The sequence below is a fragment of the Myotis yumanensis genome, unplaced genomic scaffold, assembly GCF_028538775.1.
Source record: "Myotis yumanensis isolate MYYU_CA2020_CCGP unplaced genomic scaffold, mMyoYum1.0.hap1 SCAF_6, whole genome shotgun sequence".
NCBI classification, from domain to species: Eukaryota; Metazoa; Chordata; class Mammalia; order Chiroptera; family Vespertilionidae; genus Myotis; species Myotis yumanensis.
In genome coordinates this window covers 11,473,960-11,493,542 of record NW_027223757.1, presented here as the reverse complement: position 1 = coordinate 11,493,542, position 19,583 = coordinate 11,473,960, and the positions used below count along the sequence as shown (strand labels likewise).

At 38.5% G+C, this 19,583-nt stretch overlaps 1 protein-coding gene and 1 long non-coding RNA gene across 9 annotated transcripts in view; one reads left to right on the top strand and one right to left on the bottom strand.

Moving 5' to 3' along the window:
* LOC139012120 (uncharacterized) overlaps window positions 1-18,756 on the bottom strand; it is a 28,341-nt gene extending 9,585 nt beyond the window's left edge. For 2 of the 3 annotated variants that reach the window (XR_011471801.1, XR_011471803.1), the window contains exons 1-2: window positions 18,657-18,756; window positions 11,334-11,461 (exon numbers count right to left, since the gene is read on the bottom strand). This is a non-coding gene — a long non-coding RNA (uncharacterized lncRNA). Of the gene's footprint in view, window positions 1-9,050; window positions 9,802-11,333; window positions 11,462-18,656 lie in introns of those variants that run through there. The other variant, XR_011471802.1, reaches the window with a different exon arrangement.
* ROS1 (ROS proto-oncogene 1, receptor tyrosine kinase) overlaps window positions 1-19,583 on the top strand; it is a 91,841-nt gene that overhangs the window by 65,346 nt on the left and 6,912 nt on the right. For 4 of the 6 annotated variants that reach the window (XM_070417540.1, XM_070417539.1, XM_070417542.1 and 1 more), the window contains 9 exons: window positions 303-493; window positions 2,179-2,262; window positions 5,242-5,377; window positions 6,295-6,457; window positions 7,805-7,869; window positions 8,773-8,902; window positions 11,314-11,411; window positions 11,638-11,841; window positions 14,012-14,146. In XM_070417540.1, coding sequence (XP_070273641.1) covers window positions 303-493; window positions 2,179-2,262; window positions 5,242-5,377; window positions 6,295-6,457; window positions 7,805-7,869; window positions 8,773-8,902; window positions 11,314-11,411; window positions 11,638-11,841; window positions 14,012-14,146 — 1,206 coding nt within the window. Of the gene's footprint in view, window positions 1-302; window positions 494-2,178; window positions 2,263-5,241; window positions 5,378-6,294; window positions 6,458-7,804; window positions 7,870-8,772; window positions 8,903-11,313; window positions 11,412-11,637; window positions 11,842-14,011; window positions 14,147-19,583 lie in introns of those variants that run through there. The other 2 variants (XM_070417544.1, XM_070417543.1) reach the window with 2 other exon arrangements.

The window sequence follows — 19,583 nt, the reverse complement described above, 5'->3', positions numbered from 1 at the left end:
TCTGAAGAAAGTTTATGCATTCTGATAGTGGGAAAGTTGCCTCAGCTTTCTCTTGGCCATTGATTATTCATCATTTTCCTGATGGGCTGAGTTGGTTGGCTCCATTCATTGCTGAGATGACTTTATAAGACTCTGCTGTGTTCTGTGGCCAAACCATGTGACAGGAATGAGATCAAGGGTAAAGTGTGCAATAGGAGATGCTCTGGAGTTCTGTCATTAAAATGATATATGAGTGTCTGGAAATAACACATATGTTGCCTCATATATTTTCTATATTCATGGTTTTGCTCTTTCTTTTGCAGAAAGGGTACTTCAAATGATTCGCTGAACCAGAACTTAATGTGGAAGATGGCATTTAATGGATCCTGCAGTAGCATTTGCACATGGAAGTCCAAAAACCTGAAAGGAACATTTCAGTTCAGAGTAGTAGCTGCAAATGATCTGGGATTTGGTGACTATAGTGGAATCAGTGAGAATATTTTATTAGCTGGAGGTATATTACCATGTCTGCCTACTAACTTATTACACATACTAACTTATTACACAAAGGTTCAGAGATAAAGATGGTGCATTTTTAACATTAGCAATAAATTGGGTGACTGTAAAACTTATCATCTAAACTACCAAACTATTCATCTCATCTGATGTGCTCTTTTAAAATACCAATACCATCATCATTTTTCTCCTCAGCAATAATCAGCTAGTTCTTAATGTCACCTCATCAAATCCACGCTCCTAGATAGACTCCCAAGGCTGTCCAGAGCCTGGTCTTTTCCAGCCTAATTATCCTATTCCTGGTACTCTCATCTTCTGTACAAGAGGCCTAAAATTATACTTTTATCTTTTCCCCAATATTTCCATCTTCCATTGTGTTCTATTTCATCTTTCTAATCACATAGGCTAGAAATCTCAGTACCACGTTAGATTTATTCCTCCTCTAGTCAGTCACCAAGTTCTGTTGATTTATTCTCTTGACTTCTGTCTGATAAGTTCCCGTCTTCCTATTTCCACTTTGGCTTTCCTAATTTAACCTATTGTCTCTTGCCTGTGCTCTTGGTTTACTCACATGCTGACTGTTAATCTAGCCAAAGCACAGCTGGATCGCTTACCCCCTCTCAGAAGTGCCCAAAAAGGCTCTCATTCACTGTCTTCAGGACCATGTACAAACTTTTGTGTGGGCATTTAAGGCCTTCTGTAGTTTCTCCTCTTTCCCAATATTTACCCTTCATAGCCACATCAGACTATAAAAAGCTTTTATGACACTAGCTCTCCAGCCTTTGTTTCCTTCGGCCTGGAATGCAGGTTCCCACAACCTGCCATTCACCCCATTATTTGGCATTTCCTTTCTGTCACTTTCTGTCAATTGAAATTCTTTGCATCCTTCAAGGCCTAACTTAAATGAACCCATCATGATGCTTAACTGATACTCCTTAGGCAAATAAGTGATTATATTTTACACACACACAACCCAATAGTCTATATAAAACTTTCATCATTATTTTTTTTATTATAGTTAGTTATCTGGCTAAGATTTCAGCAAACTTTTTTCTGAAAAGAACCAAATAGTAAATACTTTAGGCTTTGCAGGCTGCATCTGATCTCTGTAGCATATTTTTCTTCTTCTTTCTTTTTTAAAATAATACTTTAAACATCACTCTTAGTCCCTGGGCAGTGCAGAATCAGGCTGTGGCCAGATTTAGCCCACAGGCCATAGTTTGCCAAGCTCTGTCTACATGTTTATCTCCTCTTCTCAACTGAAACTACCGAAGAGAAGGTACCATGTGCTCATGTTTATATTCCTCAGTTTAATGTCCATGGAATTAAATATGTATGAATATTTAATAATAATCCCAACTATATAATATATGATGAAGACTGAGACTTCTTGTCCCAAATTTATTAAAAGGATTATCCATGTTTTCTCAATCACTTTAAAAAGTAGAAACCTGGGTGGGTACACCCCTATGATCTATTGGTAAACTGGCTCTTTGGAAAAACACACATAAAAAATATTGATTTTTGATTACCCAGGATGTAAATACTCTTACCATAGATGATGTCAAGCCACATAGTTTAACTGGCTCCTAAAATATCATTGGAGCTAGTCTGGTATATCAGGTAGATCACCTAGACAGTCTATTCTGTGAATTAATTTCTTTTTCTCATTTATTTCATTAGATGGTTTTTGGATTCCAGAAACAAGCTTTATACTTACTGTTGTAATTGGAATATTTCTGGTTGTTATAATCCCATTGACCTTTGGTAAGTAAAAAAATTTTTTTAAAATAGGTAATACATAATTTATTTAATTATAATAATTGATTTATTTCTTAGTTTATTTAATCTCTCACATGAAATAAATTCATAAAATTTACAATGTTACCTTTGGCTGTAAGTTCTTAACCATTATCTCTTGTGAATTGTTTTCTGGATCTAAGAGTAACTATTTTATGAACAATATAGCTATATTTACACTTCATGGTATATTTTAGATAAAACTATTTGCAAGAACACTGACTTTAACTTTCTTCAAAATAGTGTTTGTTTCTGATTGACTATGTAACAAGTGTTTTTTTGTGGCGTAAAGTTTGAAATAAATGAGAAATTACTTTGGGTATATAAAAAAAAGGGTAGGATTAGTGCAAGACCAGTGGCAATCCTTGCTTGGGGTAGTCTGGGCTCCAGGCAGACAGCCTGGTTTGGAATGAGCGGGGCCTCTTTTACAGAAGATCCATTTCTGGCCTGTAGGATCCACTCTCACTTTCAGATGTCTGACTTGCTTATTTCAAATCCCTGCTCATTTATAAATGACTAGGGAAACAGAATTAGATTAGGTAGATAGAAAACTGGCCATTTCCAACTATTATTTTTATACTAATGTGCTAGTCCTGAAAGGCCTTTTAAAAAATAATTTGGTTTAATGCTGAGAAAATACAGTGACAACCCCAAAAGGCTTTGTCAAATATTGGGCCTATAGGGTTATTATAGTGATCACACATTCTGATTCATTCCTATTGTTTCAGCATAAACATCAGTAGCACTTTCTTTCAGTCCCTAAAATGTCTTGGTTTGGATTATAAGATATATGATCACCTTATTATTAATATGATGTGCCTCAGACATGCTAAAACATTGTAAGAAAAGCATGATATTTACCAGAAAAGAGCACTCACATACATATTCAGGAAATTGTGGCTTTTTTTTGCATAAGTAAGGAAAAATTAGAAGAGAACATTTAAGGAAAATTTACAAACATATAGTTGAAATCTCTCAGTATAGAAAAAGCCGATATTTCATTCGTGTTCTAAATCTTTATTTTCCCCCAAACCGATTGGAATCATAAGCTATTGGAGAGCACATTGAAACTTGAATTGAGATTTCTTATCGCAGATTCCACCCAGATAATATATGGAACTCCTTCAGCTAACTTGGAAAGCTAAAAATTTCATCTGACCCTGCCAGGATATTAACCTGTGGTTCCAGGGAGTCTAAGCATTGCACAGCTGATGTTTGTTTCACTAAGCCAGCCCCTCCAGGGTTACGCATATGACTGCAGTATATTTGGCAGTTGGCATATAGGCTTGACTGCTTGTCTGCTTTCCTACTGGGAAGGAGTCGTTCATGAAGAATCTTCCATCTGACCTTTGCTTGCCTACTTGTACATCACCATTGTTTAAACTCATAATTCTCGTGGGTGAACACGAGATAATTTCAGACAACCTATTATGCTTTTAAGACATCCTAAGGATATCTGACTTTCTCAGGACTTAAAGGTCTTTATTCTATTTGGAACTCAGAGTTTTGAGTACAGCTAAGCTAATCTGGTTATTTAGGAAACGTGCATGTGGTTTTACTAGTAGGGGTGTGGAAGTGCATGAGAAAAGACTGAGTTCTTAAAATAATGAGAAGTAGGAATTGTTTTAAAATTTGCATTGTGCTGAGGGCTCTCATCAGTCATACTTATAAATATAAAATTGAAACAAGGGTTTTAAAATAAGCATGGACATCTTTTGCTGCGGGGAGCAGTCACAGCTAATGTGTAACATCAGCCATATGCTGGGAGCAGAGGGAAAGATAAAGTAGTAAACTACAATTGCTGACCTCGGGATTTGCCATTTAATGAGGGAGGTAAGACCTATCTGTGTGAAAAGATAAATATGTGTTAAGCAACAACAAAAGGCAGTGAATGGTACATGAAATACACAAGACAGTGACATAGAAGTGCTTAGAGACACAATTAGTCTTGTACGTTCAGAAATGAGAGATCAGTAGAGGTTGCAGAAGTCTTATAAGGTGTCACTGAAAATGGGGGACATTAGCATGGCTTTTAAAAATGAAGAGGGGTGTGAGAGCATTTCAGGTTTGAAAAACTGCATTAGCAAAAGTACTTAAGATCTACCCCTGTGTGGTCCCTTAGATGGAATTTCACTTGAATAAAACTCTAACCTGTTAAATACAAAAGCTACTATAGAATAAAGTTCAAATTTTTCATGATTATCTAACAAAGCATCCTTGCTGTTTTCAGCTTCTGAACCAATATTCTAGGGTAGATGGATGATCTTATTGACATAATTGTATTTTAATCTATAAAAATATCATTTATTTACAATTTATATTTATGATTATAAAATTTGCTCATTGTATGAAGAAGATAATATAAATCATCCATGATTTCATGACTAGGGAGGACCACTGCTAATATTTGGTGGGGTCCATTCCAATAATTTTTCTCTGTATTTGAATATATATATATGAACAACAATGGATATATACTCTGATACTCTGCATTTTCAAAAAGTGTGCCATTATAGCCATTATATTGAAAGCACTCCTCAGGTTTACTGAGGAATATAATCTGGACATATCTGGACTCAGAAATGAATTTGTTTCACTAATAATTATTATGCCAGGGTGTTTTGGTTTGACTTTGCTTTATGAGTGATTTTGAGAAATAAATTCTGATATTAAGATACTTCAACTTGTTTATAACAGCAATAAGAAATATATTAAATGTTACTCTGATATTCGATGAAAAGTGAGGTAGTATAAGCTATGCGTTTTTCTATGGCCTGCTACCTAGATTTAATTAGTTTTTTATTATTATTATGGGCATACTTTTCAATTAAATTCTGTTCTTTTACCAATGGTGCTCTTACAGATAAATACTTAAATTATTGTTAACATATCCTAAAAGAAAAGGATGCAATACTTTGTTGTAAATTATGTCTTTTTTCTTTATAGTCTGGCACAGCAGATTAAAGAATCAGAAAACTCCCAAGGAAGGGCTGACCGTTCTCATAAACGAAGACAAAGAGTTGGCTGAGCTGCAAGGTCTGGCAGCTGCGGTGGGACTGGCTAATGGCTGCTGTGCGATACGGTGAGTATCTGGGGCATCATGATGGGGCATCTAGATGAAGGGCGGGCAAGATGACCTGGGCTTATGTCTACTCTTCTGTTTCAGAAGTTGTATGGTGGTTGCCTACACAAGCTCTTTAAGATAGATGAGTATTGAACTTCTGTTGTCATCATAACTAAAAAAATATTTAAATGTCTTTATAAGACATTATACTATGGTCCATACAAAAGGGAATTATATAGTCATAGGCCTTGAAATTTGTAACTTAAGACATGAAAATGAAGGATTTGGAGTAGACACAGAAGTGATCTAAATTACCTAGCTATTCAGAGGCGACTTTTCCTTAAGAAATACTCAGAACACTGAGATTCTCTTGTAAAAACTCAAAGCATATTAAATGCAGATGCATTTCTCTCCTCATAATATTCCAGGTGAGAAGCTTGGCTTCTTAAAAGTTAACCTGATGAAAATGGAGTTGATTTTTGTGGTCATAGTAAATTTTGTTTTATATAAGAGATCAGGTGTGTGAACTAGTTAAAGTAAATGATTTTTAGCTCATAAATCCAGCTGTATGTATTACTAATTTGCAATCACTTTTTATACAAACTGGTAGCCTGAAGGAATTAATTGATAACTGTAACAAAACAAGCTACAGCAAAAAAACCCGAGGCAATGCACACCCAGCCATGTTTCTATCAAAATGAAGGTGCCTATTAGCAAAGTGACATGGTCTGTCTGGGTTTTAGAATAGGGAAGGAGTATTCTGGATGGTGGAATAGGGAAGGAATTGAAACACAAAATCCCACGTCGCTTTATCACAGAGAATGCACTGCAGTGTTGCGAAACCATGAGATTTCTTTCTCATACACTTTCGAACACCAACACCAACTTGTAAACCATCTGTATTTTGGGAGACCAAGAACATTGCTATTTTCTAGTGCTCTTCCGACCCAAGAGGAGATTGAAAGTCTTCCTGCCTTCCCTCGGGCAAATCTGACTCTGCGCCTCCTGTTGGGAAGTGGAGCCTTTGGAGAAGTGTATGAAGGGACAGCAGTAGACATCTTAGGAGCTGGAAGCGGAGAAACCAAAGTAGCAGTGAAGGTAACGTGGTTTTAACTCCTTGACATGTTATGTCAGCATATTTACATAGATTTGCATGGGTGCAACTATAATGAAAGATGAGTGATCTTAACTGAAAAGAGAACTAGAAGGTAGGAGACTAGTCACGGCTATAGAAATCACTTTTTCCCCCCCTTCCATTTCCTACATAAGCTCTGAAATTAATACTAATCTCTATGATTACTAATTAGTGAAGACCCAGCAGTTTCCCCCTTCACATATACTGTAAGAGAAGTGAGGTGGTTAAGTACATTCTCAAGGTAGGTAATAGGGCAGATTGTAAGTATTTTAGACTTATGGCCATATCGTGTCAGTTGCAACTATGCCACTCTATCATTCAGTATGTAAACCAATGTGCGTGATTATGTTCCAGGTAGACTTTATTTATGAAAACTGAAGTTTAAATTTCACATAATTTTTATGTGTAATGAAATTATATTCTTTTTTTTTTTTTACTTTCTTCAACCATTTAAAAATATAACATGTAAATTATACCTCAATAAAGCTAGAAAAAAATGTCACAACTATTATCAGATAGCAAGCTATACAAAAATAGGTGACAGGGTGGAATTAGTCCACAGGCTATATTTTGCTGACCTGCAATTGAACAATATCTTCATCACAGCTTGTTAGGAATCTCTTGCTTTGAGGGTGGGCATATAATCAGAAAAGTTGGCCAAATTTTCTCAACTGGTTTAAATAAGTGTTTATTTTTCTTATGTAACAGGTGACTACTGGCTTTAGTGCAGTGCCGGTAGACCTGAAATTCCCTTGACTTTGTACACGTGTGTTGCCTCATGGTCCCAAGAAGGTTGCCAAGGAATCAGGCATCACATCTTCATTCAGGCCGGAACACTCATTGACCAGAACTGAGCCATATTTGCAAAAGAGGCTGGAGAGTTACAGGCCATGATTTTCATGATGATCTCAGACCAGTTGCCTGGGACTGGGCACCTTGCCTCTAAGAAACAAATTAGGGTATTGTTAGCAAGGAACCCTGGGAAACAGATGTTGAACAGAAAACTCTGAAAATTAAGAAATTAGCTTAAGCACCAAATTTGTTCTCCTTTTAAATTTTTTACATTTGGAGAGACTTTGTGTAAATATTACTAGGTCTTTTATCTATCAGATATTTCACTTAAATACTTTCAATAACAGGAGCTGTCTTTTGAATAGGTTTACATAGTACATGCACATGTACTATCCATTATTTATTTTGCAATTTCAAGGTGGATATTATAAAACAAAACAAAGATTATCTCCATTAATACACTGAGCTCACAGAAATGTCTGCTATACTGATTCTTGACTTGTTTTTATGTTCCACAGACTTTGAAGAAGGGCTCCACAGACCAAGAAAAGATTGAATTCCTGAAGGAGGCATATCTGATGAGGTATCAGGGCAGCTGTAAAATAATTTTTGCTTGGTATGGGTAGGAAGCTTTTACATCTGATTTAACATTCAAAATCACCTGACATAATAAATCATGCCCCAAATGAGTATGGCTGAAGTCTAAATGGAATTATGCCTGTAATGACAAGTATTTTATAGAATCCAGTCTTCCAAGTCTGGGCACAGGCAGTCCCCCACCAAAAGGTTTTCCTTTTACCTTCAATAAAAAGTGTGTTTTGCAAGTGACATCTGAATCTGATCAGCTTTAAACATGCTTATGGTCTTCTAAATACATGGGAATGGTTGGAGTAGACTGAGTAAGAGAGAGTTCTCTTAAGTACAGTGATGCCAATGAAAATATCCCTTGTCTTGGTAAACTTGACTTCAGTGTTAGAGTTAGTTGTTGAGCATGAAAACTGATGAAAGACATCTTAACGAGAAGACCTGGGGCAGTGGTTCTAGTTATTCGATTGGAATTTATTTGCTTTGACGTCTTGAGGAAACAGTTGTAGCCAAATTTGCCTGTCTGAATTGTCCCTCTAAAAAGGAAAGAATAATATTTCATACTTGTGATGACAAAAAATATAATGTTTTCAAATACCTTTTGAAGAAGGAAATTAGTTCAAATTACTTTCTTTTCCAAAACACAAAATACTTAATAGAAACATGGTTTCTTCTAAAACACACGCTGTTCTATCCATATGCACTGGCCACTAGGGGTTGCCATATTACCTCTGAAAGGCAAGAACACAGACCATCACTTGGAAAAAAGAGGCCTCCATTTGTCAGAGAAAAATAAAATCAGGGGTTTTGATGGAAACTATCAATTGCTCTATTTCGTGAAGGCCCTCAGCTAGGACCTCTGTCGCTGTCATGTCACCGGCCTGTCTCTTTCCACTTTTAGTAAGTTTAATCACCCCAACATTCTGAAGCAGCTTGGAGTTTGTTTGCTGAATGAACCCCAATATATTATCCTGGAATTGATGGAAGGAGGCGATCTCCTCACCTACTTGCGTAAAGCCCGGATGACAACGGTAGGAAATGGGGTCCCCAGTATTGATTTTATAAAGCAAATGCCCTATTCCAAGATTGTATTACAATGGAAAAAAGTAAAAACAAACAAACAAAACCAAGCCATCAAAATAATAAAAACACATATTCAAAAACAATTTAATTATCAAATCTCTGCTGGGCATTTATTGTACAACTGTGAAGTATGTGGCTCTTGCTTTTATTTTATTTCATTATTTTTATTTTTTGTTAATCCTCACCCAAGGATATTTTCCCATTGATTTTTAGAGAGAGTGGAAGGGAGAAGGAGTCACACACAGAGAGAAACATCAGTGTGAGAGAGACACATTGATTGGTTGCCTCCTGCACGTGCCCTGACCAGGGCTGGGGATTGAGCCTGCAACAGAGGTATGTGCCCTTGACCAGAATTGAACCCGGAACCCGTCAGTCCGAGGGCCCAACGCTCTATCCACTGAGCCAAACTGGCTAGGGCACTCTTGCTTTTAAGGAACTTGTCGTGAGGGAGGGAGGTAAGTCACATATAAATAACCCATGTAAGGTGGAAAATGGGAGGGCCCATTAGAGTGGAGTAGAGTCTACTGCTGAAACACAGAGGAGAGAGAGATGATTTCCAGCTGAAGAGTCCTGGAAAGACTTTGTGGAGGAGAACCAATCAAGGTGGGAGCCAGAAAACTCTCTGAAACTGCATGAGTTGTGAAAGGCTTTGACCAGGGGTAGACCTGGGTGGAGGTTCAGTATGTCCAGAGGGGTTAGCAAGAGATGATAGATGGTAGGCCACAGTAGCATCTGGAGTCAAGGAAGGCCAACAAGCGCCGGTGAGGCATCCCCACAGGTTGTCACAGAGGCGGTCAGAAGCAAGTGATATTTAGGAATCCAGGTAGGCAGGCAGCATTCTGAAAACCTGTCAGCAGAGAACAGGGTGCTAGCCACCAGACTGAAGTTCAGGAGCAAGATTCTCTGTGAAGACAGTCTTCACAAGTAGGGTAGGTTTTGCCAAGAGCAAAGCAGAGCTCCATTCACAGAGGAACAAATGAACCAGTTGGGTCACTCAGACACAGGCCATGAGGTTGGTATCTGGTGGACCTGAGCAGGACTGCAGGGGACTGATTCTAGTAAGTTCTAGCCTAGTTATCACACCGAGGTGTGATTGAACGGGACCATGCTGAGTCCCAGAGTATCAGGATTCTCCCTATTTTGGGGACAAGACATGGGCTTGCTGGGCATGTAAAAGCACTTAGGAGCCCCTATCTATGAGGGGTTGGGGGGTTTCAAGGCTGGGAACCATTATAGATGCTCAGTGGAAGATGTGGATAGAAATCAGGACTAAGGAGGGCATGCCATGAAACAGTGATAACAGGAAAATCGAAGAGAGGTTGAGAAATGCAGAGCAGGTATGAAAAAACGTCCAGTGTCCCAGTGTGACCCCAGCACAGATTGTGAGAGGAGAAACTACGGGAAATAAATGGACATAAAGAGAGACTGATGCAGCCTGGGGCTGCCATGGAGGTTGCGCTCAGGAATCTGTAATAAATCCTACAGGTCACAATGGAATGAGCTAATTAAAGCACAAAAAGGCTGGAGACGTGGGGAGTTTGGGAAGAGTCAGGGATGATAAAGGCCTGAACCAGGGTAATTGCGGGGAAATGGCAAGGGACAGAGTTTTTCCATCTGGTACTAATAAAAACTTCAGTTGGCTTTTTATTTTCCCCCATGTAGAAATCATTGTAGCCATACAGGCTCAATTTATTTGGGCTGGCTCTCTTAGATGTGACCCTGAAAAAGAGTCTGTTTTGCTCATATGAGGAACAAGCCCATTGTCATGACTGACACAATAGTGTGACCTTGGGTAAATAATTAAACTGGTGAGCACTGATTAAACTATCATTATTGCTGCTTAGGCGAGCAGCTGCTGTTTATTAAGTGCTTTTTATATATCAGCCAGATTACATATCTTATGTGAAAACCTACGAAGGCAGGCTTATTATTTCCACTTTACCCATGAGAAAGCTGCTGAGTGAACAAAGCAAAGTGAGCTAGAACAAAGCAAACTAGAGGCCTGGTGCATGAATTTGTGCATGGGTGGGGGTCCCTTGGCCTAGTCAAGGTCACACAATGAGTAAGTAGCAGAATCAAGTTTCAAATCTTGGTCTCTCAGAACTAACGCCCTGTTTCCAACAAAGGTTCCATATTGCCTCTGCTTACTAAATGTAGTCTTTTTTATGTATATCTGGGTAGAAAGCATATATAGTTCTTTTCCTCTTTGCTTGAATTCTTGCAACCATAACTAAAACTTTCTTTAAAATATCATGATATGTGTACACATGCATATTTATGAAGCAATTTATACATATCTATGTATATGTGTAGTTTGTGCAAATTGGAAAAAGTGCCTAATCTTTTTCATTTCTTACAGTTTCATGGTCCTTTACTCACCTTGGTTGACCTTGTAGACCTGTGTGTAGATATTTCAAAAGGCTGTGTCTACTTGGAGCAGCTGCACTTTATTCACAGGTACAGTGATCCTGGATACAAGTTCCTATGGATATTGGCACATTAGCCATCTGTAGTTTGGATAAAATATAGAAAATAAACATTTTCAGTCCTTTAAAATAGCAATAATTCTAAAAAAAAGGTCTCTCTTCTCTACAGACCTGTTAGTATTACTTGTCTGATCTCTGGAACTGTATTATTATTATTATTATTATTATTAATTAATTAAATATAACTTTTGCCATAGGGACCTGGCAGCTCGGAATTGCCTCGTCTCAGTGAAAGACTACAGCAATCCATCACGGGTAGTGAAGATTGGGGACTTTGGACTCGCGAGGGATATCTACAAAAATGATTACTATAGAAAGAGAGGAGAAGGCCTGCTCCCTGTTCGGTGGATGGCTCCGGAAAGTTTGATGGATGGAATCTTCACAACGCAGTCTGATGTATGGTGAGCTTAATAGGACACAAAGAAATGTGGGCAGAACTATCCAACGTCAGAGCTGAAAATGATCTTAAAACGTCCTCTAATCTTTTTATTATTATTATCACTAGAGGCCCAATGCATGAATTCGTGCATAGGTGGAGTCTGGCCAGCCCAGCCCCAAACTGGAGCGGATTGGGGCTGGGCCTGTTGGGAGGAGGAGATGGCGGGAGGTTGGCCAACTGGCCCATCCCGATGGGGGCCCAATTAGGGCCAGGCCGGCTGGGGGGAGGAGCCGAGGGCGATTGGCCAGTGGGCCCCGCCCCCCATTGGGGTGGGGGGCCAACTGGGGGTCAGCGACCAGGGGAGGCGCTGTGGGAGGTTGGCTGGCCAGCCCCACCCCTGATTGGTGTGGTGTGGCTCATTGGGGGCAGAGCTGGCTGGGGGAAGGGGCTGCGGGTTGATCAGGGTGGTGGGGGCCCATCAGGGGTGGGGCTGGTCAGGGGGAAGGGCCACAGGAGGGTTGGCTGGCCGCTGTGCCGTCGATTAGGGTGGGAGATGCTGATCAGGGGCGGGGCCAGCTGGCCCCACCCCCCATGGGGTCAGTTGGCTGGCTGCAGTGGGCGTCATAGCGACAAGTTGTTCTGGTCCTTATGGTGTTCCAGTCGCTGGCTTTTTATATATATAGATTATTGTTGTTGTCAGTATTACAGATGTCCTCCATTTTATCCCCCTTTGCCACCCTCCACCCTGCCCCACCCCAGGCCTTCACCACTCTATTGCCTGTGTCCATGGGCTATGCAAGTTCTTTGGTTAATCTCTTCCGCTCCCCTCTGAAATCTGTCAGTCTATTTCAGTCCGTTCCATGTCTCTGGACCTATTTTGTTTGTCAGATTATTTTGTTCATTAGATTCCACATATAAGTGAGATCATGTGATATTTGCCTTTCTCTGACTGGCTTATTTCACTTAGCATAATACTCTTCAGGTTCATCTATACTGTCGCAAGGGTAAGAGATCCTTCTTTTTTTACTACTGCATAGTACTCCATTGTGTATTGTTTTTAATGTGAGAAAACAGAAGACCAGAGAGGTTGCAGTTTGCCGTAAGCTAAAGTGAAAGCTGGTGTCTAAAGGGGACTATTCCTGGGTCTCAGCAGCTTACATACCTCCCTCCAATTGGTTTTGATCCTTTATCTTACTAGCGTACATGAAATAGCTACATTTATTTCAGGTATTTTATTCCTCCCCAGAATGTAGAAGCTTTGACTAACAGGAATTGGGACCTATGAATTAATATCTAAGTATGTGTCTAAATGCCTACTATTTGGGGATGTTTGGTCATTCATTTATAAGTAGACTTTAAATTACAGATCTCAAAATCATTAGGACATTGGGGAGATTTATAAATCTTTATTATTTGAATAGAATCCCTCATTTTTGCTTGTTGATCCCAAACTTTCAATGAGAGCTGCTCAAAATGTAAGGATTTGTTTAATAACTTTTAAGCTGAACTGGCCCTAGGTACAATTGGGGATGAGATAAAATCTAGGTTCAGTGCTGCCAGTTTTTATTCATACCTTCCCTCTCCATGTTTACTTGCATTCAAACTTAGAAAAACAAACAGACTGAACTGCTTTCTTGCTCACCCGGAAGTATGTCCGCATAATGGAGGTCTGCAGTTCTCCAGTGGTTCAGCCAGAAAGGAGGAGCAAAGTGTGTGTGTGTGTGTGTGTGTGTGTCCCCACTGAGGATTCCTATCACCTCTGAAGTGCTGCTGGTAGGCAGTTGCTTGTTCTATTTTCTTTTTAAATGTATTTTTATTGATTTCAGAGAGGAAGGGAGAATGAGAGAGAGAGACAGAAACATCAATGATGAGAATCATTGATTGGCTGCCTCCTGCATGCCCCACACTGGGGATCAAGCCGGCAACCTGGGCATGTGCCCTGACTGGGAATCGAACCGTGACCTCCTCATTCATGGGTCGATGTTTAACCACTGAACCATGTTGGCTGGGCTCTTGTTCTACTTATTCTTGTGATCAACTTGCTTTTAAGCCTTCCCATTTGCTTTTTATGGACCCAATCATTCAAATCACAAGATATAGCCTGTTGCCCCAGAAGTATTATGTTGGAGAAACTACTGTAAACATGATGTTTGTAATAAGTAGAATTAAAGCAAACTCTCTAATATCCTTAGGTCTTTTGGAATTCTGATTTGGGAGATTTTAACTCTTGGTCATCAGCCTTATCCAGCCCATTCTAACCTTGATGTTTTAAACTATGTGCAATCAGGAGGGAGACTGGAGCCACCAAGAAACTGTCCTGATGATCTGTAAGTTATAATTATGTTAACATAAATACCTAAAAACAAAAACACAAGCACATGCACTCTAATGCCTCATTGGTATGGTATTTTAAAATGAAAACTGGTCTTCATATATTTGTATATCCTACATAAGATAGAAATTGATTTATATTAAATTTATTAAATACATGAGTTTTTAAAATTTATATATACACATTATATTTCACTTCAGAAACAAAATTTGGAAGAGCAGAATATATTTATAGTCCTGGTTAAACGAATTATAAGAAATAAAAGCTGTGTGTGTGTGTGTGTGTGTGTGTGTATAATGTGGGGTGTGTATGTGTGTGTGTACCATTATATTTTGGAAGCTATGATTTGGCTAATATCTTCATCTGCAAATTAAAATATTCTATTAAGTAGGAATGTATTGTGTAAAAGTTGGATTGCATTTGGATAACATAGCTGATCTTGGGATAGAGTATTGCTAAAAATTATAGAGGCTGTTATCTGTTTATGATCTAAACATGTAATGACTAAATATTAGTGACTCTATCAAGTTGATCCTAGCCACTATTAAATTTTAATAAACTTGTGATCCTCAAAGAGTAGGTGATTTTGATCTAATTATAAAGGAGAAACAAGACAAGTTATTTTGCTGAGTTCTAATCCACCTTCTTGTGAACAACCTCAGCAGAAATATTGTCTTTCCCAAGAGGTGTTTTACCCAAGAAGTTTCTGAAAGAACATACAAGCAACAAGTATAAATTTCTCTGCTATGTGCACGACACCATGCTAAGGACCGTATGATATACAGAGGTGTTTAAAACAGGGGCATGAGTTTTCAACATCTCAGATTGTATTTTGAAAGAAAAGACGCACACATGGAGCAGCTGGATAACAAGCCAACATGTAATAAAGTGCTAAACTCTGTGGTACAGACAAGTGCAAGAGGAATTAGCAGTATGCGGATACACACCACGATTGTACTGCCTTGACTATGTTGTTATTTAGAGGATTATTCATACCAGAGCCAAAAGATGATTAAGTACTGGGCACCTTGGTTGAATGTTTTACTGGTGAATGTGTTTGTATTATTTAAATCTTCCAGCTAGAAGAAGATTTGAATCACTGATTGTTTCTGGCATAGCTTTTACAGACTCTGGGATATTGACAGGGAGATTAGGTATACACAGACCTGAACAAGTTTGGTGACAGTGACTAAAAATATGCTTCAGGTATTTGGGGGAGATGGGGAGAAATTCTGTAAGTTAGGAGTAAGAAATGATACACAATTTGAAAACCTTTGCTCTAGAGTTTGAGAAAAAAAATACCCCAGTATACCTAAGCATGAAACACATTTTTATTAAATAATTAGCAACCTAATCATATTTTTGCATCACAATATATATATCACTCAGAAAATGTCCCCAGGATTTCAGTCACATGAAATTTTCATTGTGCTATTAGAATTTTATCGGACATAGGCACTTTAGGAATCATTGGTATGGTATCAGTCACTGTTGTACATTTTGATTGATGTGTTCACTTATATAGTTTGGGGAGGACAGAGGTGGATAACAAATTATTTATTGTGGAACAAAAAAATGTAGGTTTGTTGAACTTTATTCTAATCCAAAGGTATCAAAAAATGCAACTGGAAGGAGGAGGGAGAATGCATGCTAGGAAAGTGCTAGGAAAATAATATTCTACATAATTTTATCTTGATTATTCAGTTGGATACATTATTGCTCTACTTTTGTAAAAATATAGTTTCCATGAAACCAAATTTTCCATCGGTGGTTTTGAAGTTCATTTGAACATCAGTAATTAAAAAGTAAACAATGCTCTCAGCCCTCCCTCAGAGCGCCGGAAGGGTTAACTCATTGCCCAGCAGGAAAACAAGATGTGCTAGGAAATGGAGCTCAGAGCAATGCCATTCAATCTGGCTCTGGCCTTAAGTTGTCATGATAAAGATTAACTACTCTCCTTAGAGTACAGAGGAAACTGATTTTTATTTGAAGCCGTTCTCTGAGATCACAGGCCAAGCTTAGAGGGTTGAAAGTCTGCACTGAGCCATCCTGCACCTTCTATTCACTGCTTAAATTCCCAGCACCTGGATGCACTCTGGGTCAGGTGAACCCGCAGAGAGCTATGCTGTACTCAACTATTAATGGAATGCAGAAGTTCAGAGCATTCTCCTCTTCTCCCCATCATCCGGGATGTGTAGTGGAAAGCCCAGTCCTAGGTATTCCCTCCAGCTTTCAGTTCACACAACAACCATACCATTCTCAAGAGAAAACGGTTCAAAGGGCAATCTCCTTCAAGAGAGAGCTCTTTGGGGTTCTCCGACAGACTTATCACAGTGGCAACTGGAATTCCCCGAGAGTCTCTCAAATGGAGGCAGCAACAATGGGAGACGTGAGGTGCACCATCTTATTTTTACCCCTGAAAAATAGGTGCCTCTACCAGCCATGGGCAAACTACGGCCCGCGGGCCAGATCCAGCCCATTTGAAATGAATAAAACTAAAAAAAAAAAAAAGACCATACCCTTTTATGTAATGATGTTTACTTTGAATTTATATTAGTTCACACAAACACTCCATCCATGCTTTTGTTCCGGCCCTCCGGTCCAGTTTAAGAACCCATTGTGGCCCTCGAGTCAAAAAGTTTGCCCACCCCTGATAGAGGCTAATTGAGTCTCTCTAGGATTGTCATAGTGAGTAAGGGAGTTCTTAAAATCATAGTTCATGTGCTTGGTTTAAATACCTATAGAAACTCGTTTCCTTAAAACTGAAAGATGCCATGGAGTTTTTATCTGTCAAATTTGAATTGCTTTCTGAATCCAAGGCATTTATTCATAGACACTAAAAATGAATGGTTAATGAGTCTCATGGTATTTTGAAAAAGAATTGAGGCAAAGAGGAGTAAAGGGTTGGCATTGTGAATGAAGGAATTTGAACCTGAACACTTAGCTGAATGAGATATTTCAAATGTGATGAGTGTGTATCTGTGTAGAGCTGGAATATCCAGCCCAGGTAAATTATAACAACAGTAAAGTACCTATATGTATATTTAGACTAATATGCTTGAGTATTTGTAAGTATAAGTTAATACACATCTCTAATGCATGATATTGAATTATGACAAATGCCTATTTATAAGGAAATACCACTATGCCAAAGGAATAGTTGTTATTAATTTACTTGAAAGATGTAAAAACATGTATTTTCAGGATTAAATTCCTGAAAGCTTCTTCATTTTATTCCATTCCAAGCTTAATGCTATTTAAGGACTCAAGTTGAACCTTTTCATTTAAATGACTTGTTTTACAGAGTTTCTCTTTGCTTAATCTAGGGCAACTTAGTGTTCATTTTTTTTCCTCTGGATGTGGGAGAGAAAGGTTTATACACTATCTAAAATATGCCAAATGTTTTTATCATCATAAAATTAAGAATAATGATTCCATGTAAATTAAGTCTCTGTAGATGAAAAATAGTAATATCTGCTTAAATAAATTCTATAGATTAAACGAGAGGCCGAACTTTTGGAGGGTGGTATGAAGCGGTGAGGTGCAGTGTGGCCAAGTGGCAACTGTAGAAATGGCATCTCTCTCCTTTTCCTCCTCCCCCTCCCCTCCCCTCTTCCTTCTTGCCCCCCCCCCCTTTCTGTCCTAAATAATCTCCTTTAACTATCTTAAAATCCTTTGTAGAATGAGGCAAGTCATAAGTAAATAAAATAAGTAAAAACTTCATAATTGAAGTAGATAGGTCTTGAGAGAGTCTATCTATTCTTTGCCAATATCTTTGATTCATAACTTTATTTTTCTCAGGATATGCTTCCTATGGAGAATTATACTTTACTTTCCCCCTTCACTCCCTAAAATAACTCTTAGACTAGTCATCAAGATTCTACTTTAACTATTACTTAAAATATTTAACAACAAAATTTTATTTCAAATCTAACCATTGGGATCTTTTTATCATCCCTGTTTCTAAATGCCACAAATTATAAAGAAATTTGTAAAAGATTAGGTTCTCAGCCATGATTCTAATTTTTAAAAACATAGAGCCAAATTTGGCAAATTCTATATCCAGAATGTAAATTCCTTGTCATAAATGTGAAATGACATCAGATCAATACTAGAAAATAGATCAATATCAGGTCTCTCCATAGTACTTCATATTGAGTACTAACTCTAACCTGAGGTGCTTGTCAAAAAATGAAAGAGATGGAAATAGAATTTGCATACCACATTATAATGGAGACTATAATTCCTAAAATAGATACTAGCTATTTTAAATACAATACCCATAATGATTTCCGGATCATTGTTAACTATGATTGAATATATACTTACAGTAGCTCCATTGCCTTTACCTTAGTCCAAACCTCCATTATCTCTCACTAGTCTTCTGTAATAAATTTCTGACTTCCAAATTGCCCTTCTACAACCCATTTTTCACATGTAGCCAGGTAGAGTAATCTTTTAAAAATATAAAAATCATGCCTGTTTAAAAACTTTCAACCGCTTACCATTGTAGTGTCATAAATCCAGCTCCTGGCCTGGTCTCCGAGACCTGCGTGATCTCGCCTTCCTCCTCTGACCTCATCTCGTGTGCTCTCCTCCTCAATGACGGCTCTTCAGCCACACTGGCTTCCTTTCAGGTTCTACAATGTGCCAAGCTCTTTCCAAATTTAGAAGTTTACACATGCTTTTTCCTCTTCTAGTGTGTTCACTGACTCCCATCCCCACCCTATTCCCATGACCAGCATCTTATTTTCCCACAAAGTTCTTTGGCTTAAATGTCACCTCTGCAGAGGGACCTTCTGTGAGCAACTCACCAAAAGTGTTCCATCTCTATGAGATTTCACATGGTTTTCTTTAGCAATTTTTTTTAGAACTTGCAATTTATAATTAATTTTATAATTACCTGTTGATATAGTAGTCCTAATATTTTTAAATACTTCCCAATTTATGTTTCTCTCTCTTTGCCCCAAATCTGCCTTACAGCGAGAGAGAGAGAGAGAGAGAGAGAGAGAGAGAGAGAGAGAGAGAGAAGGTACTTGACCTTTTTAGTAAGTCAGTAGACTTGAAAACCAAGCCTGGAGGAGAGAGGGTTATCTAAAATCCATTAGCTCCTTGTTAATATACTAAATGCCAGTTTTGGTAACTGGGACCTACAATTCTATATAAAGATGATCTAATTAAAAAAGAAAAAAGGAGGACGTTGATCTAATAAAAGAGGGGAAGTGAGTAGAAATACCACTCCTGCTAAGCCCTGGAGAAGTGTAGGAAGAAGAGAGCCTGACAGGCAGAGGGAGGAGGGTGAGGATGTTGGGTATCTAGGTCGTGCATCCTTCTCTGTACAGTTCAGTCAGATTAGGTGTGGGCAACATCAAGGGCATGGAGCAACTGGCCACTCCTCCCAGTGTGGGAGGATGGCATGGAGATCATTGAGC